This window comes from Macrobrachium rosenbergii, chromosome 49 (assembly GCF_040412425.1).
Source record: "Macrobrachium rosenbergii isolate ZJJX-2024 chromosome 49, ASM4041242v1, whole genome shotgun sequence".
Lineage (NCBI taxonomy): Eukaryota > Metazoa > Arthropoda > Malacostraca > Decapoda > Palaemonidae > Macrobrachium > Macrobrachium rosenbergii.
In genome coordinates, this window is record NC_089789.1 from 6,826,453 (window position 1) to 6,849,114 (window position 22,662).

Here is a 22,662-nt window from a genome sequence, read left to right on the forward strand (position 1 = left end):
ACTCACAGTTCCTTTCGTTTACTTTGGATGACCTCCAGTTTTCGAATAGTATCCTTGTTGATTTGGGAAGGATAGTGGTACATTCTGCAAGCTTTATATTACTGACTTACACAAGAATAAACTGCTACTCTGTCAACGTTATATCGGTATGTACTGACCAAGAATTACCTTTGCAAACGTTTGTTGATCTTAGTTACCATGACAACCAAACGTCCTATAGCTATTTTTTTTGCTGGCTTCCTCTTCTCCAGCTAACAGAAAACCTACTTGAAAATAAGTCGAATATACGCGATGAAAAATTAAATAGCGACTAGTGCTATTAGCCTTTTTTTCCTCAATAAAAATCTATTTTAGTAAGGCACACCATCTGCCATCTCTCCCTTTTACTGATTTCACTGAGTTTGCTTAATGCACCCAATTATTAATATTTTTTATTATGAAATTTACAGCAATAATTTTCCATCATAACAATTGAAAATTCCGAGACATTCCGGTAATTCTGAAATAATCGAAACTGAAATCTTATTAAATTTGCAACAGGTTTTGAGTATGAAAGATAATGTCGATATTTGACGTTCATTAATGTTTCATTATAATAAGTACATTTCTCACAATTAAGGGTTTGAATTAGTCAATATATTTAGGTTTTAAAATCTGACATTCATATTAAGAGGTACTAAGCGAATAATTTTAATATACCGACTTACCTATAAGCACAAAGTTTCCCTAATATCTCTAAAACAGATGGCCGAATGGCCCGTGTTTTGTTTACCAATTCGCGATTTTTTTTCGAGAGCAATGAAGGAACAGGAAGGTGACCAAACTCAAGAAATAGATGACTTATCGAATGGGCCCGACGAGGTGGATTACCCACCAAATAATTATATATATAGAGTTGTGGATATATTTTTTATCGTGACCGGAATTTCCACATACTACGTCGACTGGGTAAGTGACGAATGTTGCGATAAAGTGCTGGGTAGGTTACCGTCGGCTTGCCATAGCTGTCAGTCACAGGCTAGGCTACTTGTGAAAAGTTAAGGTAATCCAGTCGGTTTAGGAAATTAGCCTGGCCCTGGCCCAACCTCGGGTGGAGAATGCCGTTGCAACCTAACTATTAATTGCCCGTTGCCTTATTTTACTAGTCTATGCCTGGTTAATTTTGGCAACTTGGTCTCTGCCTGTGCGATTTTTTTTTCATCATTTTGGGAACATAGGGTGTCTCAAAACATTTATTTAATCTTCTAGGTTTAGGTTGGTAAGGTTGCAAGAAGTTAAGGGTGAAAAGTTTGGGTAAAATTGAAGACTACCACAGTGCCTCTCTGGGTCGGTAACTGCCCCTGTAAGTTTATGTGCAAAATGGTCTCTGTGAATATCATAAACGCGAACAAAAGGCATAGACAAAAACGTAATTCTTTCTTCTATGTTACTTTACCCTCTGCTAAGGTAAACGCTTGGGACGTGAGACACTGCAACATTTCCTCTGCTGTTTGGACACTCCCAGAAAATGCATTCAAACACGCCCCCATCAGCATCAGTGAGACTTGTGCCCCCTCTACACAACATGCCGAGACCTCTTCGTTCCTGTCAAAGTAACAGTTTTCTCCTAAATTATGAAATAATGGCATATTTCTGATTAAGCAGAGGTTCGTTAAGATTTAGCCGTGTGCACTGCTAACTTACCGGCCATGAAGCTCTCGGAACTTTTACTTAAAACACTTTAAAAGTGGATGAGTGACGCCATCTCGATATTTGCCGAGTCACTTGTGTAAACAAACTGCCCCATTTCCTGTGTTAAATATGCAAAACATTTGTACTCATAGACGCTGACACCGTTTCCTTGATATCAGTGGTAAATGCTGGCACCTATGGACTTGGACAGGGAACTGTAGCGAATATTTGGGACGCCAGAGCGGTAGTAATATTTAAGTAACTAGGTAGCTAAACATCGGAATAAGGTTATAAATTGAGTAAATGTATTACATGTTCGTTATAATTAATTTGAAAATATTTGTTGTTGGAGCAAACCAGATTCCTGAGACAAATTTCAACTCTTTTGCTATGAACATTACAATGTAGCTATATTTTGCTTTTTCCTATCAGTTTTTTATTTATTAATATATATTACATACATTGTAATATGTATATCACATGCACAGTGTAAATTTTGTCAAATATAAAGGTGTTTTAAGTAACAATTTTAGATTTAAAACCTTTATCTCAGTCATGTATTTTGAAGTCATGGCATCTTGACTCCCGTGCCAGTTCTAGATAAATTGTCATACTCAACTTTCTTGCATTTTTGCCAAAGTGGTAACACTCATATGTACACATTACATTTCTCAGAAGCATACATAGTAATATGGACTTAGATAAATGAAAATTCCTAACAACAAAATACTACGTTTCTGTCGTAAACAGTTTATTAATGCGTCGTCCGCTCTCGGATGTTTGTGGCAGCCAAATGTAGCCAGATGTACAACAAGGCTGAAAAATTGTTCCCGCCACAGTTTCGCTAATTTGATGGAGTAAAGTATTGTAAACAAACATTCTCACATTTTAAGTGATATTTTGAGTGAATTAAGAACAAAATATGCATAATTGTAATCAAATAAGCACTGTGGAGCTTCAGTTGTGATGTCAGTAAGGATAAAACCGTGGATTAAAGATAAAAATGCATTTCAGTTCAACCACATGACAGAGGGGAATGCCATGTCTCATATTTTCACTAGTATAGGCAACAAAATGTTGTTTTATCGTGCTGATTACAGCTAAAATCTCGAGTAATATCTATAAACATTACATATACTGTATACACAATTAGTGTTCAGTACACCGTTAAATGAGCACTGGGAAGGAAGTGTCCAATCACCATTTTTATTTTGTCTCAGTATTTGGGGGGACGCCATATTGGATTCAAAATTGCCTTCAACACCTATTTTACGAAGACTTCACATGCTTATTTTAGTTCGTATGGCAGATTCCTATACTGTAGCTCATTTTGTTAATGAAGCTTCAATCTTTTGAAAGGTTTTCTTAAAGGTTTAATTTTTGTGTTATTTCACCAATTAAATATTGAGTGAAAAGTGAAAATTGTGTCACCCATGTCTCTCATGCCCCATCGTGTTACCCTAACAATTGTTGGGTAGTTTGTCTATCCTCAGGAAGTGCCTATAGCTCATTAACAATGACTCCAAATGAAAAATTGCATAGAATAAAAGTTGTTCAGCATGCTGAAATCTACCCAGAAAGTAATTTACCTGGCTAGTTTGCGTGAATTTGCCGGTAGACAATTTTTTCAGTGGAATGTAGCTTTTTCTAAGTACCCAGTTGACGTGAACGGTGCCACGTACCACCACTGTCCCGTAGTTCTTTTCTATGTACAGGGGCCAGTCAGCCTTTTCTATGTAGATTGGCAGGTCAGTAAATTGGGAATTACAAAAGTTGTGGACATAGTATATCTTTGTGTCTGTTCCCTCCACCCAAAAACCCGAATTCCCCAACAGAGTCCCCTTAGCATTTTTAGGTTTCCTTTGATTTTTTATTTTAACACTGTGTCATCCCAAAAACGTTAAGGGAGATTTACAAATTGTTGACAAATTTTACCAAAATACTAGTTCGCTAAGGTTAATACTAAAAGTTTTGAATGCTAGTAAACTAAGCTGTCAGCTATGATTAAACACATGGATATGCATACATCAAAAGCTCAGCTAGTCAATATCTATTAAAGAAATTCATCTTGATCTAATAACTAAAGGATCAAGGCAAGTGTATGTTGCAGATGTCTGTAACACTATAATAACATATCTACGTAGCTCAGTGCAATGGTTGACACATGTTACGGCTTCCTGTGACCTAATTTCCTCCTTGCTGAAAAAGAGGGAATGACCTTGGCCACGGATTAAATATATCAAACCAATCAGAATGTCTGATCGATATGATTCATAGACCTACACCCTGACCCACAGTCGCCCTTTCTTTTTGTCTTTGGCCGTGAGATGTTGTGTCATGATAAAATTGTGTTCCCTAACATTGTGTCCACTGACGAATTCAATTCCTGAGTGATATTTAGAATTTGTTCCGTGTCCATTTCGGGCATTTCGGATTTAGTAAAACGTGTCTATCCGCTCAAAAGTCGCCCGACACCCCCGTCTCTGATTTACTTTCCCGGCTGAAAACAATAAGACCCGGACCCGGACCCAGTATTTCTGATTCACATGAACTCGTGATCACTGCAAAGAAGCCGAGGCTGGTACTCTCGTGGTTGGACAGCAGTGATATTGAGTAAGGTAAGCGATGCAGTTCGCTTTCTTTGCGGTTAACATTGCCTAATGTAAAATGATGATTTGGACCTACTACCGTTAAGGGGTATCCTAGGCCATTCCACGCATTTGAGTTATTACTGGGTTACAATGGCAGGGGGTCCAGGGGGGTGAAACCTCCTGGCAAGGTCAGGGCACTCCACCCTAAGTAAGGTTAGGTTGGTTGTGTTCGGTTAGGTAGGACACAATATTCTAGATTAGGTCGTTAGTCCCCGGATCGGAACAACGCGACATGCATGATGTTGCTGTATGTACGTAGAGTGGCGGGCCAGTCTGTCCATAAAACGAATACTTTTTCTTTTGTAGGTAAGCAGTAGCTTAGGCTAGCGGTGTCCGTAGGTACATTAGGTGAGATTACCTGAATGTTGTAGCCTCTTGTATGTAGAGTGGCAGGTCAGCCTTTTGTATGTAGAGTGGCGGGTCAGCCTTTTGTATGTAGAGTGGCAGGTCAGTCTTTTGTATGTAGAGCAGTGGGTCAGCCTTTTCTATGCAGAGTGGCCGGTCAGCCTTTTGTATGCAGAGTTGCGGGTCAGCCTTTTGTATGTAGAGTGGCCGGTCAGCCTTTTCTATGTAGAGTGGCCGGCCAGCCTTTTGTATGTAGAGTGGTGGGTCAGTAAATCGGGAATTACGAAAGTTGTGGACATCATATACAGTGTATACAGTACCTTTGTGTCTGCTCCCCCCCACCCAAAATCCCCAGTTTCCCAACAGGGTCCCCCATACTGTTTTTAGGTTTCCTTCGGTATTTTATTTTAACATTGTCATCCCAAAAACATGATAAATAGCAATTATTTCATTCCCGACATCAAAACCATATTATGTCGTTTTTGTTATGTTTCTTACTTGGTTTTTTTTGGTGTTTTTATTGTGATTTTTTTGCGGTAAAATCGGCATCTCGCAGACATTCGCTGGCCCCCAATTGTTTCATAGTGCAACTGCGAGGTTTTCCTCCTTGTACATTTTTTGTAACCGTTTATTCCCAATTTTCCTTTCAGCGCTGAATGATCTTATAGGTCCCAGTGCATGGCCGGTGGCCTAAATTGTGTATTCTATTCTATAAACAAAAACAAGCAAAAGGTCCCCATAGAGGGGTAACACAATCAGTGCACCTCATGCGGTGCGCTGTAGGCACTACGCAAGATTCTTTGCAGCGTCCCTTCGGCTCATAGCTACAACCCCTTTCGTTCCTTTAACTGTACATCCTTTCATATTCTCTTCCATCTTACTTTCCACCCTCTCTTAACAGTTGATTCATAGTGCAACTGCAAGGTTTTCCTCCTGTTACACCTTCCAAACCTTTTACTGTCAGTTTCCATTTCAGCACTGAATGACCTCATATATCCCAGTGATTGGCCTTTGGCCTAAATTTTATATTCAATTCAATCAATTCAATTTACAAGCAAAAGGTGTTAAATATTGCAGTTGCTGGCTGGTGGGAACTAGGCTGTGGTAGCAGTCTTTGGTTTTACCAAATTTTGAGTAAGTGTAGGTTAGTGAAGACTAGAAGACATGGCCTTGACAGTGTAGGTTAGCCTAACCTTGGCTAGTCTGACTTAGATCATACATTAGACCTAATTTCTATATTTGGAATTAACAGGGGTATCCAGTAGCTTAAAGTTTGCTGTACCTTAAGAATAGAATCATGTAAAATATGTGCAGTTTCATTTTGGTTTTAATATGATTTTGATGAATTTGACATTAATTACCATCAGATGGTTGGTTTAGTGGAATAAATTGTTATGCCCATGTAACCTGACCTAGGGAACCTTGTACTTTCTTAGAAAAGCTGTATTTGTTTGCTTACATACGTTGGTTATTTGTTGTTGTCTTTGTGCTTCTTTAACTTAATATGCCCATACTCAAAGACTAGGTCTCACTGTGTTGCCCCATTATTGTTAAACTTCTGGTGTGTGCTGTGTAATAACCAACAGTGTAAGACAAATGAATGTGACATTTTTAGAAAGAAATTACATTTTGCAGGGATTTGATGTCCTAACAGCGTACAACCACTGGATGCATGGTGACTTCACTTGGTTTTACTTAACTGTCCTCTTCATATGTGTTCCATCTATTGTAATGTCAGCAGTGTCCCTTTATTGGTAAGTGAGTTATAGTTTTTTCATTGATTATATTATGGGTCATACACATTACTTACACGGGACTCGAGTCCCATGATATAGATACAACCTTACAATTTGCAAACCTTCATATCTTACTTAAAAATCCTACTTACAACGAAAGGCCAGAGATGTGCTTTCAACATATTGCTGTAAAAAAAAAGTTTTTTAGCCATATTTTCTTGTTGAGCATTCTTTGGTTACTAGGGAAAACCAGTCACACAAAATCTGCATTGTTTTATCATGCAGTATTCATTATGGTTTGCATCACATGTGGATGGGGCTGAAAGTATGTAATAATTTCCATTATACTTCATCTTTGCATCAATAAAAAAAAAAACAATATCTGTTTAGTGTTTTGATGTGAGCTATGATGTCATGAGCAAAGATAAGTCAATTAGAGTTGTTCATGAGGGATTTGCACTGGGTCATTTATTTTTCATCAAAAGGAATACAGAAAAGAACTCTTAAAGAGGGATTATATGAGAATGACTAGGTGTTAACAACATAATCTGGAGAGGTTGTAGAAATTTCTAAAAGATGGTGAAGTTGAATGGATAGAAGACTATTGAAGATCAACAAAAGTAAAACAAGAAGTATGGTGATTAGAAGTAAAAACCAAGGAGAAAGTACAGTTAGAAGAATGTACAATCTGCAGAATAGGCACTGGGATGGATTCAGTTCCATGAATCAAATGTAACAGGTTGTGTTGCAATAGGTGCCCAGGTTGGCAAAGTATATAGAGGGTAAGAGATTTCTGATGTTTGAAGTGTGTAAGAAAGGAAAATAGATAACAGCACCATAATGGAAGGACAGGACTTACAGTAGAAGAGGTTGAACATTTCAGTTACCTTGGCGGCACACAGTGGACTACAAAGCAGCTAATGAGCAAGCAGTAAGCAAAAGAGAGCAACTTTGGGGATGAGTGGAAAAAGATTGCTAGACTACAGGTATATAAATCTCCCATTAGTAGACAGTAAAAAAATTCTAAGGCCTTTCCTAATTTGGTCACTAGAGACAAGGGCATTTGAAAAGAGAATGGAGATTTTGAACATATATGACTAAACAATGCTAAGAGTTGTTGCTGGATTTTAGTGGGGAGATCATGGTACAAATGAGGAAATGCTAGACAAATCTGGTGTTTGGAAGCTGAAAAGTAAATGAGGCTCTCAAAGATTGAGATGGTTTGGATATATGATACAGAAGGATGACAAGCACAAAGACCTGAAAGAGGACCAAGAAAATCCTAGTGGAAAAGCATGGATGAAGGCTTGAATCTGTTGGTCATTAAGGAAGAAAGCACACAAGACAGGAGACAGATGGAAGAAACCTTTTTCATGTCTCAGCTCTGTAAATGGAAAATCAGGCAAAACCTTATGATGATGATGATGATGATGATGATATACTTAGTGCAAGGGATGACTTTTGAATTTTGGTATGAGCTTTTTTGTTTAACAAAGGTTGTTGGCAATAGTGACTCTGACTCTTATTGCCATCAGTCTTGTACCTTCAGGTCAATTGCAGAGCATACAGTTCACTATTTAGTTTTATTTTGTAATGGGATATTTTTCTTGCCTTAGTTAACGTCCTTAGTCGCACCAGCAGATATGTTTCAAGGTATCGAATATACAGTTGATTTGTACAGATGAGAATCATGGAGGGAGAAGACACCATTTAAGTTTTTCGCAGTTGGGCGCAGGTGTCAGATTCCTGCTTATCTAATGTCTCTGTGATTTTTTATACATTTCAGCGAGCAAAGGAAGAGGTAAAGAATATTAATGATGTCACTAGCAAGTTATTTGATAATTGATTTGACACTCTAATCCAATGTAGGTGGTGTCTCAGTTTAAAGAAAACAGTCAGCATGGATTTTTTTTAATAAATATATATATGGTAATATTATGCAGCCCATGCTCACTGTCGCATCTCGAGTGCCACCAAGGTCGGCAGCCATCACGAAGCACCCTTGCCATTATGTGGCTGTAAATCACTGACGTCACTGGAACCATTGCTCCTGGTATTGTTATTGTAATCAAGTTTTCATCCCCATGTAGTATCAAAAGCTGATCAAAGCTTGACAATAAATGGGTGTACTCTGGGCATATCCTGTATGGCTTTCCTTTACATTACTGTATCACCTTTCAGTTTTCTTGCTTAATTGTACTGCAAATATGTGAGGAGGTAGTGATGTAACCCCCCCCCCCTTCGTAAGTTTAGTTCTCAGAACCTTGTTATTTGGTGTATTGGTGCCTTTTACTTACATAGTGGATCATGTCCCCAAGTGATGTTTTAAGTAGATTCCAGTCTCATTGTAGCCCAGCTCATGCCAACCTAGTAACGCCTATTCTTGATAGTTTCATCCAGGTCTATTTACAGGTACTACATAGGTATACATTACTCTAGCTTAGTTTGTCTGATGGCCAGCAGTGCCCATTAAATAACAAAATCTGTTATGAGGATATGCAGTGCAGTGATATGATTTCTCATATAAAGCATTAACTTGTCACATTGTTGTCTTGGTATGCTTATATCTACTTTTATTGTTTTGCAGGTACATAAAAGACCATAACAACTCTGAAGTTCCTAAGGCTTCCGCAACACGTTGGGTTATTCGAGTATTTATGCTGCTGCTTCAACAAGGGCCCATTCTCAGGTGGGTAATTATGTTAAACAGAAAAATTTGTCTATATATTTTTGGAAGAACCCATTGAGAAATACTCTTTTTTTTTAGATTGATTTGCTGTGTAATGCCTTTGCCTAGCATAGGTCTGAGGGTAATTCGGAAAAGGAAGAAATAAAAAGGAAGGTTGGGCTTAGTCACAAAGTAAGTGGTAGACTTGCTTTTTAAAGGAAGAAATATTATGAGTGTCTAGAAAACACAAACAAGAAGAGAATTCCAAAGCCTAGTATCAGAAGAAAAGAAACAGTTATTGAAACATAAGATGTAAGGGTTACAGGTTCCCTTTGAATAGATGTGGGAAAATGTGGCTGGATGGGTGTCACGAAGTAGCTTGAGAGTGCCTGTAGAAAAGAGGGAAACTACCATATGGCAGAAAAGATGAGGAGGGAGAATAGAAGCACTCCAGATATGAGAGCAGTTTTTCAAATGGGAACAAATAAGTGCAACATGCAATGTAGAATTTATGTCAAGAATATGGTGTCTTTAGTATTGACTATGGAAACTTAAGTTTGTGACAAATATTTTATAATTTTATTGTGTTAAGTTATTATTAATTATAAATGAGACCACTGCAAGTCACGTGTAAACTCATGGAGCTTTCCTGAAGGATTCTCTCTTACTGTAAGTATGGGAAATCAATGCAAGGTGAAATGAATGAAGATGGACAGTTATATAGGTGGGAAGAGACCAAAAGAACAAATGAAAAGTAAAAGGCAGAAAGCATTGCAGCTGAAAAGCCAAAGGGATGCTGCACAGAACCCAGAGTACTGTATAGAGGGTCCCCCACAAGGCATGTTGTAAGCAGTACATTCCTGATGATGTTTGAAAGTACAAGACACTGACTACTAAGATGAATAAATGACAGTTTACTGTACTGAACTTGGATTTTTTTTTTAAGCTGTGATATTTCATCAAAAAATGTCTGTTGGTTGTAGATGATAGTGCTACTTGATGAAATACATTAACTGACAGTCAGCATGTTGAGTGATAATGAATATGAGTATGTTATGACAGTAAGTAGACTAAATTTCATCGTGTAACAAGAAAGGGTGTGACAATGAAAATTTCATAAGATACTTTTATACAGAGTACTGCGTCATGAAATCTTTTCATGATCGCATGAACTCTAGATGATGATGTTTTCAAGTCAGAATACTCTACACTATTGCTCACAACCTACTGGTTAAAGATGTGTTTTGACATTTTTTAAAGTATTTTTCATTTGTACCACTATCCTAGGTATTTTTTCTTCTCATTGTAAGTTCCAGGTTCAGTTGGTTTTGATTGATTTATCAGGTGTTATCTTACATCATAGCTGCCATGGTCATTGAGTTTATGATTCATAAGTGCAGATGTTCCTGGGTAATTTAAAAACATTAGTATTCTGCATTTCTAACCTATATTTTTAAAGTGAAATTTGATAAACTATATTTGAAGATGATAAATTTGATAAAACTGTATTTGTAGATGACAAATTAAGTGTTGTTTTCTGCTAGTGGTGATCCTTGCAACCTGTTTGATTCAGTCAGTTGTCAAGAAATGTTATGTATTCAATTCTCTACTTTAAAATTCGACAGAGGGTTTTAAGTGATCAAGTTCCATAACTTATTACTTTAAAGGTATGTCGATTCATTGTCCTATGGGCTCAGAAGCCGCAGGTATTGGAAAGAAGGTGACAAAAAACGCCAGAGGCAGTACTATACATGGATGCTGTATGAAGATGGAGACTGCATCCTCTTACGTCTCTTTGAGTGCTTCATGGAGGCAGCCCCTCAGCTCGTTTTACAACTGTATATTCTGTCACTTGTGCGGAAATCCGAGTACGGATCTAAATGGAGTAAGTTAGTTTGTGTTTGACACTTTAATATTTAGGTGGCTTTCTCTTTTGAGTGTGTATGAATTTCACGTAATTAAATGTTAAACTTCTCATTCTCCAAGTGCATGATTTTATTTTATTATCTGTAAGTTTACATTACGCTAGCTTTACTCGTGATGAATCAGGTAACCAATCCTGTAAAAAATGTGTTGTAACTTTATACCACAGGGTATACCACTGAGCTTACTTGAGCTGATACTTTTACTAAAATAACTGTATCAATAACTCATTATTGTGGCTATGCTGATTTTCTCGTAGAGATCTTTTGAGAATTGAAGTGCCAATTTCTCTCAGCAGATGGCATTATTAGTAAATTTCCAAATAATAACTTGTTGGCTGCAGATGATGACATACCTAAATGAAACAGTTAGTTGTCCTTAAGCAAGAGGAGTGAAGAAGAATTTGATAGTAATGCAAAGATTTCATGGGCCATGGAGGTGAAGATGATAGTGAGTAATCCAAATGTCTTCTGACAGCAAGGAAAGCTGTGATGTTAGGAATTTCAAATTTGAGCACGAACACTTACAGTGGGAGATGAACACAAAAGAGTACAGTTGGTCCTTGAGTTTTATTTGTTTTGATTAATAGTATAATTTATATCAGTAGCTGAATTGAATATACTTGAGCTTGGTAGCCATTTACATAATACTGCAGTTGACTCATGTATGCTGGAAACATAAGTAAAAGTAAAAAAAGTTGAGCTGGCCTTAAATGCAGAAGTTACACATTCATATTGTTTTGTTTTACCATTAGAATATACTGTAAACACAAATCAGTGATCATAGGTAAAACTAAAAATACACCCACATACTTACAAACTGCAGACAACACTGCTCACAATTGAGAAAGATGCAAACAAAGGAAAAATTGCATATGGTGCATGCAAAGTTGATAATGTGCAGAACACTAGAAATTGTAGTGTAAATACTTTTTTTCTTCAGTGTGAATCTTTACACAACTGAAATTTTTTAAAAGTTGCAGTTCTTGTAAGAACTGTGAATTTGCGCATTTATTGGGAGATGCCAGCATCTTTGTGTCAGCTTCCAGTCTCACTCACATGATTGTCTCATGCGATGATCAGTATTTTTTGCTGTTCTTTTATCTTTGGCAATACAGCTGTAAAACCTTAAATCTAGTGATGAACCATAAGTAACTTTACGCTGTAGTTATAAACTTTGCGTATGTCATACAACATAAATATTAATGATTCTGGAATATCTTTACTAGACAAAGTACCTGCATTGGATTGTTTGTATTGTAGTTAAGTTTATTATTTTCCTTGTTACAAGAATTAAGTACAGTATCAAACTTCAAATGTGAGATGCCATACTATGATTGCTGTTGGAACTTAATCACTTACTACATATGTAAAGAGGAGTTTTATGTGTGTAATTTCATGGCAACCAGTCTTCCACATCTACATAATTTTAGAATATTTTTACTGTGTAGATGTATACTTGCAGCATTCCTGATGGAGTTTTGCTCTATTATATTTGTTGCCATGTGATTTTTTACTGCAGTGAACCAAACAGCACCATGCAGCAGTGAGAAGAGTTACCATTTTCATTCATTTTTTTTAACTTACAGTGTATATCCTTAGTATTGGTTGTATAACATCACTAGTGAGCCTAGCCTGGGGAGTGACATCTCATGCACGAGGGAGTCGCTTCACTTGTCTTGATAAAAATAACATCAGCTTACAGGGGTCTGTTGTCCTACTTCTCTGGCATATATTCAGCATTGGTAAGTAATGATTTTTTTTGTTACAAAAACTTTTTGATAATGATATTTCATTGTATTTATGTTAATGATTTATTAACAATTACAAGTAGTGTTTGGCTCTGATGGCTTATAATAGATATAGATTGTATTATTCTTTCTGTTTATTGCGGAACTACAATGTCAAAATTCTTGTTTTAAATGAAAGATTTAACATACCTTTTATCACTGTGTAGGAAATTGACTAAGTTTAAATAAGTTCAATATTATTCTCATACTCCTTGTTTCTCCTTAAAATCCATAAGTAACTACTTATATGTGAGCATGTAATTTTAAAACTCCTATTGTAGATGATTCATCTAAGTCTTTTTACCATCAATTCCATTTATTTTACATTAAATTACATTTTTTTATGCTACATGAAGGATAAAAATCCCAGATCAAACCTTGAATCAGTGCTAAGCAAGAAACAGTGTTGAAAAATAGTGGAGGCCTCCAAGTAGTATTTTATCTTGAAGTATGCTCACAGAATGTGTAAGTGGTGGGTGGGAGACGTTTTAAGACCAATTTGGTGAGTCCTAACAAGTAATATTGTATTCCACTATGTTCATAAAAATTTGGTGCTGGTAAGTGTTAACTTGCAAATATTTCATGTTTGGGGATTGTTTATTTGCAAGACCCACTTCTGAAAAATTTCTCGTGTGTTCCTTCCACAGCATGTAAACTTGTGTGTACACATCTGTATTATTCATCATTTTTTGGTAAAAGTTACAAAGTTGCTGTGAATCATCAGTTCGTTGACAAGGTCAAGAGGATATCTAAAATGAAGGCTCTTTTTATATTTTGTTATATTAGATAATTTTCCTACTGCATTTAGCATAATTTCTTGCCAATTGTCACAGTATAACACCAAACACATTTTACTTTTTTAACAACTGAGGGTTATTTTTATTTGTTCAAAACTTAATGCAATTGTTTACAGGAAAAAAGGTTAAGAATTGTTTAGAGCCATCACTAACATTTTATGTCATTTTCAGGAGCAAGAGTGATTGCAATGGTGTTGTTTGCATCAAAGTTTCGATTGTGGCTCTTTGTTGTATGCTTTGCTCATTGGTTCCTCATGGTTGTTTGGTTGATGGCTCGCAGGTCACTGGCTCATGCATGTTCACACAAACTTGGAGAAGTAACCCTCAGGTAAGTTCTTTATTAGTTGTATGATTTTGCATATCATAATGATTGATCATGTTGCACTATCCATAATTACCATCCAAGGAAGAGTGCATTTACCATGAGCAGCCTAACACTATTCCCTTTTTAAATTCAATTTATATTTGATGCTACTTTCATTACACCTTTCATATATGACATACAAGCGTAGACATTATACAGCAGTTATAAACAAGTGTACAGTAGTTTGTGTAATAACATTTTGTTACTATTTGAAATTGTTCCGACACGATATACAAACCAGCGGTCCTTTACATTAGGAATTACTTACGGATAAGTTGGACACGGCTGTTAAACTCTTGAACAAGGTAGTTAGGCAGTAACTACCACCAGGTAGGTGGGAATACCCGCCTGCCTGGATGTTAACATTCCAGTTTGCTTTCGGCCATCATGCGTTGCAGATGTGTTTTCGGATCTCTTTGCCTGACTGTCATTAAGCTCTTCATTATCCCAGTGGGATCTTCCTGTATTTTTGTGTATATATTGCGTGTATTTGATATTTATTAATACAAACCCACGATTTGTGATAGCCTTGCATAACCTGTCGTTCCCCTGGATCTGTGTCCTGGGTTTGATGGCCAATGGCCTATTTAGAAGTGCATAACCAAGTGGTAATGCTTCTCTTCCAGTAGCCCTTTATTTAGATACTGAAGGTGTTCACCTGTATGTTCGGAGAGATTAGATTGGGACGTAATATCTTCACTCCCCTACATTGATTGGGACGTAAGAGTTCGCTTCCTTTCTTGGACTCCCGCCCTCCGTGTACAGGGACATAACTACTTCCTTCTTACATGTGCTGAATGTTGTTTTCGCCGCCTGCGCTATAGAGAGTTGTGGGGGGACGTTGCCGGCGTCGTCGGTAAGTTCCGCTTCCACGACGCCCTTGGTAGCCTCCCCTCCTTCCTTCACTCTCCCTGTAGGTTCTTCCTTATCTCTCCTTCGCCAGAGATCTCTCTCCTTTGCCCTCTTTGCTCGCTTCCGTAGCTCCTGTATCGGCTCTCCTGATTGTGCCTGCTGCTCTTCCTGGTGGTGGTGTCCTGGCCACTTCCGTTGTGTTCCTGCCTAGCTGCCCTGGAGGTTATGATGTCCGCGATCCTGTAGAAGATGTCTTAGTGAAGGTGAAGGAAGTTTCCCTGTGGAAGTGATGTTCCTGGCCGTTGTGGTAGCTCCTGCCTTCCAAACCACTTCCGTAGCTCTTGCATCAGCTGTCCTGATCATGCCTGCTGCTTCTCCTGGTGGTTGTGTCCTAGGCCACTTCCCTGGTGGTGGTGTCCTGGCCACTTCCGTTGTGTTCCTGCCTAGCTTCCCTGGAGGTTACAATGTTTCGTGTCCACCATCCTGTGGAAGATGTCGGAGTGAAGGTAAAGGAAGTCACCCTGTGGAAGTAGCTGCCGTCTTCAACTTTTCTTCGATTTTGTCTTCTGCTGCCTCTTCCCTTTCTCTCCCGAGGTTCGAGGGGGTCCCTTGAACTGGACAGACCTCCGTTGGCCAAGGGAGAGGAAGGCTGCTTCTTTCCCCTTGATGCCCTTGGACGTCTAGGGACTGCCTCCTTCCTTTCGGGAGCCGCAGGTGCTCAGACCTCGGTTTGCAATCCTGTTCCCAGTCCTAGAGGTTCCGCCTCTAAGACGGGCTGCTTTCGGTGCTCGTTCACGAGCCGCTCTGAGTGCTCGAGATTCGGTGGAATATCTAGTATCCCGATCTGGTCTGGAGAGAACTCTCTCTGGCCCAGTTCGGGAGCAGTGCGAGAGAAAAGGCCGAGGCACCTAGGTGTCTCAGCTCTTCCTGCCAGCACCACAAGCTCTCCTCGAGTGTTTACCAGTGCTCGGTCCGGTTCCCAGCCTGGTGTCTCAACCCTGTTGGTTTGAACACCAGAAGAAGCAGGGAAGAGATTCCCTTCGGGAGTCCTGCGGGACTTCTAAGGTACTCACTCTCTTCTGAGAGACAAGTTTCTTTTGTTGGTTCTTCCCGCCCTCAGGCGGGAACCGATTCGCATTCTCCTGTGGGGTCTCGCTTTTCGGGGGCCTCGAGAGCGTGGCCTCTCCAGGCCACGCCCTTCTTGCCAATTTTAGAAGTCTGCATCTAAGACGTGTTCCGTCCCTGGCTGTTTTCGATTTCTTAGAAAATTGAAAGCAGCCACTCCCGATTTTTGGGAGTCTCGTGGGTCGCTCGAATTCTGTGAATCACGAGCGCTCTCCTGATGAGACGCACAGGATGAGAGAAATTGCCGAGACACCCAGGTGTCTCGGTGCCAGGACACCCAGGTGTATCGGTGCCAAGACACCAGGTGTCTCGGTGCCAAGATGCCAGGTGTCTCGGTGCCGAGATGACAGGCAGTGCCAAGACACCAGGTGTCTCGATACTGACCGCCAGCTGCTTCGGTTGCTTGGCCGGGTTTCACCCTTGTGTCTTGAACCTTAGGGTTTGAGCATGCAGGATAGCAGACACAGGATTCCCCTTTGAACCTTCTTCTTGAGGGGCCTTGGCCTCGAAGTAGTTTAGAGCTCGGGAAACTAGCGCTAGTTCACGGCAGGTGAGTCCCGCCCTGTCCAGTTCCGATTGTGTTCGCACGATCAGCTCAGCTCGCCCCGCCTGCTTCCCAGTCCACTGCATACCACCCCTGGATCGTGTTTGTGTGATCAACTTGGTTCTGTGCGGCTTGGCTCGGCCCCACTCGGTTTTTCCGAATCGGGTTCTTGGGTCTGTTTGAATGAACTTTCTGCTCTTCCCAGGAAAGCACTTTGCCACGGTACAAGTGCTCTCCTTCCCCCGTGTGGCAGTACTCTCTTTCGATTGATTATCGCTCATGGTACGCCTCTCCTGCTGGTTTTACTGGGGGGACAGGTAGGGGTACTCTTTCTCCTCACCTGTTCTCTTTTCCTCTTGGTTGTTCTGAGAGGTGCGAGACATACTGAGAGAGCTCTGACGAATTTGTCTTGGGAGTTCAGCTGCCTGGCGTGCTTTGGGTGTCGGTCCCCCGATTGTCTCGTAGTACAACCAGGTAGCCAAGGAGGGTATCTTGGGATCTGTCAAGGTCTCCCTCCAAGGAGAGAGGTACAGGAGTTTCACACTTTGGAAGCAGCTAGGGTCTTCCTCTTTAAGTTGCGATCGCCCCTGTTTCTTGGAGAACTTCATGCCGATTCGTCAGCGCGAGGATCCCCACTCACAACCCTTGCAGTTCCTGAGGGGCCAAAAGTGTCGGGGGTGGCCGCGATCCTTGCTTCCGAGAACATTCTTGACCAAACGAATTCTTTTCTTCGGAGAAGGAGTTCATTCAGGTCGAGACACCAAGCTTCTCTCCTGCCTCAACAGAGTACGAATTCTTCTTGCCTCAGAGGGTCGTGCCGACTGCAGTTCTGTGGGCATTTCTGGTGCTAAGAAGGACTTTGTCCTTATTCGGATCTCCAGTTTTGTAAGTCCCGAGTTGGCTGGACCCCTAGGAACGAACCATTACTTGGTTCTGCTTTTCTCTTTCAGAGATTTGCCAGATTCCTCGGTAATCAAGGTTCGTACCAGGGCACTGTCCTGTCCTTTGGACAATGGCCAAGACCTTTGGATCTTAGTCATCTTGACTGGACCTGAGTTCAAGCCAGCCCCCCTCAACTCCTAAGAAGTCCCAGGCTTCAGAAGAAGATCACAGAACACATAGCCCTCTTCTTCCCTTCTAGGAAAGTGTGCATAACTGTGTCTCTTTCCACCCTCTTTTCCATAAGGGAGGAGGGAAGAAGGGAAAAGAGAAAGAAATATTGACCAGGAAGAAGTTCTCCTACTGCTGATGCCTGGATGAAATTATACTTATCGAGTCTCTGGAGCTGGCAGCAACATTGCTGAGACCTGGGAATGGATTCCTTCAGGAGAAGTATCTATTTCTCTTAGGTCTCGGCAATTCTTTTCATCAAACTTCCATCCCGCTTCCTCTCCCATGATCCCGATTCAGGAAATGCCAACCCTGCGAGAGCTAATCGTCTCGGTATCCTGTCTTCTTGCAGAAGCTTCCCCATGGTGGAGAATGGAGGTCTGCTTCCATTCCTCTGTCCTTCTTTCCTCTTTGAAGTATGAGGAAAGAGTTAGGCTAATGCTTGATTGAAGGAACCTTTGGATATGCTTGCATATTTTACGAATAGAACTTACCTGGCAGTTATATATATATAGCTTTAAATATATATATAACTGCCAGGTAAGTATTCATAAAACTTTGTTTTATCATAAAAACTTCATTTTTATGAATAGAACTTACCTGGCAGTTATATATATATATTTAAAGCTATATATATATAACTGCCAGGTAAGTATTCATAAAACTTTGTTTTATCATAAAAACTTCATTTCCCCTCACATCGTGTGTCTGTTTCTGGATTCACCGATTGAGGAATAGGCGCACACCTGTAAGACTTTGTCTGGAAGGTGTGTGACCGAGACGATTAGTACCTTCTCATCAGCATCCTGGACTCAAGGCAGCCTTTTGGCCTTCCAAGAATTCAGGATGAGTTTTGCGGCAAGAGAGGATCGTTTTTTCCTCCTTTTTCATCTGTCGACATTTGCAGGTACTTCAGTGTTCTATAGTACACTTGACAGCTCAGTTAGCTAGATGCATTCCCGGTGGGGATGTATTGCTAGGCGAGCTTGGCCTCGGGTTTGAGTGATCAGGACAGAACGTGCTGTTCACTCTTTACTTCACGAAGATTCATAAAGAGACTGCTTGACTGAGAGATCCCTACCGTCTTTCTGTTGCCTCCCTGCACAACAAAGTCGGTAGTTTTTCTCGCTCCTTCGTACCAGGCCCAGGGGCCGCTACGGTGAGGCATGCTGTCTTTTTGGGAAAAAATTGATATCTGCGTTTTTCCCTCCGTATTTGTCTGATTCGCTAGGGGTTCACAAGCATTGCTCACCCCGAGTTACAGACAAATGCTGGAAGACTTCACCTTTCGCCGATAGCTCTGCTTCCAAGGCATCGAGAAGAGTCCTGCTTGACCCAACTTCCTGTAGCATCTACACAAGAAGCCATTCTTCAGGCAGTACATCCCTGTGTGTTTAGGGCTGGGAGACCTTCCAGCTTTCCTTGCAAGCATAGGCTTTCTCACTGAGCAGCAACGGATATAGCTGGATATCTCTTGAAGTCCTCTGCAACACTTTCCCAGGGACTGGATCCATCTTCACTGGTGGGTGTTGTTGACGGAACTTCTTCTCAGGTCAGAGTCTCTCTTGAAGTCTGGACTTCCTCGTCTTCTCCGCCAAGGGTTGCTTCGCTCCCTTTCATTTGTGAAGAACGTAGGCCCTTGTGTCCTAGTCTTCTATCTGAAGTAGCCTTCTTCTCCTCAGTCGAGATTTAGCTACGGATGAGAAGCTTCTTCGGTCTTGCTGTCCCAGGGAACTGTTCCCTGGGTGGCATGTGACTCTTGTTTAGGGTTCCTGTCCCTTGCTCTGCACACGCCCTTATGAGAGTTGTTGGATAGAGATGTGCCCTCTTAGGACCATCTCTCATCTCGCTTCACCTTGGTGTAGAAGATGGAAGAACAGGTGAAGGGGATCAATACTTCGACTCCTTGGATGTCGTAAGTGGACTCAGAATACATCGGCATCTACTGTCGGGTTCAAGTCCTTCTTCCCCTCCTCCTTGGACTTTGTATCGATGATCCAGATCAGTCGTTACTTCGTCCTATTTGGGAGCTGTGGTACTTTCCGAAAAGGCTGAACATTCCTAACCTGGATGTCATCGATGTTTTCGCTAGTACCATCTCTCCCAAGGAAGAAGTGTCTAAGGACACATCTTTCTCATGGCTTTGTGAAGTAATCCTAGGAGGTACTCGGCAGCTGGCCATGACGATACCTGTACTTTCCACCTGAGAGCTCACAAAGTCAGTGGCTTGGCCTATCCCTCGCATTCCGGAAGTTTCTGTCGGTCTGGAAGCAAGACATGGTCTCATAGACCACACTCTTGTCTTCCTGTGGTCTTGCCCACAGGCCCTTGGAACCTTTTCTCCTTGGCCCTGCGGTGGCTGCTCAACAAGTTATGTTTTCTTACCTGGCTCCTTCAAGAGGACTAGTAGCATCTCGCCTAAGGTGTTGGTTCTGGAAGTGAGAAGGACACCGAGATTGACTGGCCCCTCTTCCTCCTCCTTCCCCGTCCTCCTACTTCTCCTCCTTCGGGATGAGAATAGGACTCGAGCCAATACTTGCTGGACCTGGCGTCTGATGCGGTAAGGCTACACATCAAGCACCCGTTCTATTTTTCTTCTAGAATCATAGAAGCAATTCTGCTCCTTCCTCTGGTAAGGGGAGGAAGGAAAGAATGGCAGTAAGGGAAACCCTACCTTGGGTTTTCCTTACTGCCCTCGACTGTAGATTCTTTCCAGCCTGTTTCGTATGAGTTACGTTGCCTCACTCATGCGAAAAGGTCCAGTATCTTGCAGTTCCTACACTCCGATCAGTATGTCAGAGGCACGGTACTCCTCGCTCTTTCAACCAGGAGGAGTAACCCAGGTGTGCAGAGCTCCAGTCAGTTCAAGAGACTCACTCAGATTCCTCCTTCCAACCAGTGAGTCTTCCTAATGTAAAGGACTGATGGTTTGTATATCGTTTCTGAACAAATCACAATTTTTGAAAGTAAATTGTATTTTTCCTAATTATACAAACCTGAGGTCCTTTACATTACATAGTATGCCCGCCTCATGCCACTCTTCAATCTGAACCTGGACCGAAAGGCAAACTGGAATGTTTACATCTGTTCAAGAGTTTAATGGCCGTGTCCAGCTTCGCCATAAGTAATTCCTAATGTAAAGGACCTCAGGTTTGTATAGTTAGGAAAAATACAATTTACTTTCAAAAATTGTGATTTTTAACTCTGGAGTTCATATCTTCTTTTGTTGAGTATTTGCATGTATACTCCATAATAATAATGGGTATGTTAAAATCTCGCAATAACATAGCCATCCTTTACCAAACTTTGGTAGATAGTGAAGCATACCCATACTCTCGCAAACAATAGTACATTGAGATGCCTCTTAACCCTTAAACGCTGAAGCCCTATTTACAAAAACGTCTCCCGTATGTGCCGACCTCCGAGAGTAGCGCCAGTTAAGAAAAGTTTTTTCAAAAAATCACAGCGTGCTTAGTTTTTAAGATTAAGAGTTCATTTTTTGCTCCTTTTTTCTCATTGCCTGAAGTTTAGTATGCAATCATCAGAAATGAAAAAATATCATTATCATATATAAATATTGGAATATATGACAGCAAAAAAAAAAAACTCACAGTATATAATTGTATACAAATCGCTGTAAGCAAAATGGTTAAAGCTAATGAGTTAATTTTTTTAGCTGTATTGTACACTAAATTGTGATGATTTTGGTATATAACAGATTGTAAAACAATTAAAGCAACACAGAGAAAATATTATCACAAAATGATGCATGAATTAAATAACGCTGGACGTAAAAAAAGTTTTTTCAAAAATTCACCATAAATCGAAATATTGTGCTAGAGACTTTCCCAATTGTTTCAAAATGAAGGAAATTGATTGAATATTACTAGACTGTAAGTTTTTAGCTTACAATTGCATTTTTGAACCATTTCGATCGAGTTAAAGTTGACCGAAGGTTGATTTTTTTCTATCTATTGTTATTTACTGTATATGAAAATATTTCAAAACTGTTAAGAGCTAAAAGAATGATTTATTTTTTGTTGTATTCTACATGAAATTGCGCACATTTTGATGTATAACACTTTATGTAATCAATAATATAAAACGGCGAAAAAATTACGGCAAGTTGACTCAAGAAATGACAGGATTTTCAGCGGAGTCCGCGCATGGAGCGAAGGAATAAGTTTTTTCAAAAATTCACCAAAATCGAAATATTGTGCTAGAGACTTTCCGTTTGTTGCAGAATAAAGGTAAATGATAGATTGTTACTAGAATGTAAGAATTTTGGCCTCGATTTGTTTCTCGAGCATTTAAATCGAGTCAAAGTTGACGAATGTTAAAATTTTCTCAGTTACCGTGATTTAAATAAAAATATTACAAAACTGTTAAGATGTATAACACTTTATGTAACGAATAATATAAAACGGCGAAAAAATTACGGCAAGGTGACTCAAGAAATGACAGGATTTTCAGCGGATCCGCGCGCGGAGCGAAGGAAAGTTTTTTTTTTTTAAATTCACCAAAAATCGAAATATTGTGCCAGAGACTTTCCGTTTGTTGCAGAATAAAGGTAAATGATTGATTGTCACTAGAATGTAAGAATTTTGGCCTACGGTTATGCTTTCGAGCATTTCGTCGAGTCAAAGTTGACCGAATGTTAAAATTTTGTCAGTTATCGATTTAAATGAAAATATTACAAAACTGTTAAGAGCTAAAAGAATGATTTATTTTTTGTTGTATTCTACATGAAATTGCGCACATTTTGATGTATAACACTTTATGTAACGAATAATATAAAACGGCGAAAAAATTACGGTAAGTTGACTCAAGAAATGCCAGGATTTTCAGCGGATTCCGCGCGCGCTGACCGAAGGAAAAAGTTTTTTCAAAAATTCACCAAAAATCGAAATATTGTGCTAGAGACTTTCCGTTTGTTGCAGAATAAAGGTAAATGATAGATTGTTACTAGAATGTAAGAATTTTTGGCCTACGATTTAGTTTCTCGAGCATTTCGAAAGTTGACCGAATGTTAAAATTTTCTCAGTTACCGTGATTTAAATAAAAATATTACAAAACTGTTAAGATGT

General features: G+C 39.9%; 1 protein-coding gene across 1 annotated transcript in view; it reads left to right on the forward strand.

The window, feature by feature from the left end:
• The first annotated feature begins 752 nt into the window (after nt 1-752).
• LOC136832043 (XK-related protein 6-like) overlaps nt 753-22,662 on the forward strand; it is a 42,073-nt gene continuing 20,163 nt past the window's right edge. The window contains exons 1-6 of the mRNA XM_067092555.1: nt 753-948; nt 6,303-6,421; nt 8,991-9,092; nt 10,739-10,956; nt 12,583-12,738; nt 13,752-13,908. Coding sequence (XP_066948656.1) covers nt 799-948; nt 6,303-6,421; nt 8,991-9,092; nt 10,739-10,956; nt 12,583-12,738; nt 13,752-13,908 — 902 coding nt within the window. The 5' untranslated portion in view covers nt 753-798. The remainder of the gene's footprint in view (nt 949-6,302; nt 6,422-8,990; nt 9,093-10,738; nt 10,957-12,582; nt 12,739-13,751; nt 13,909-22,662) is intronic.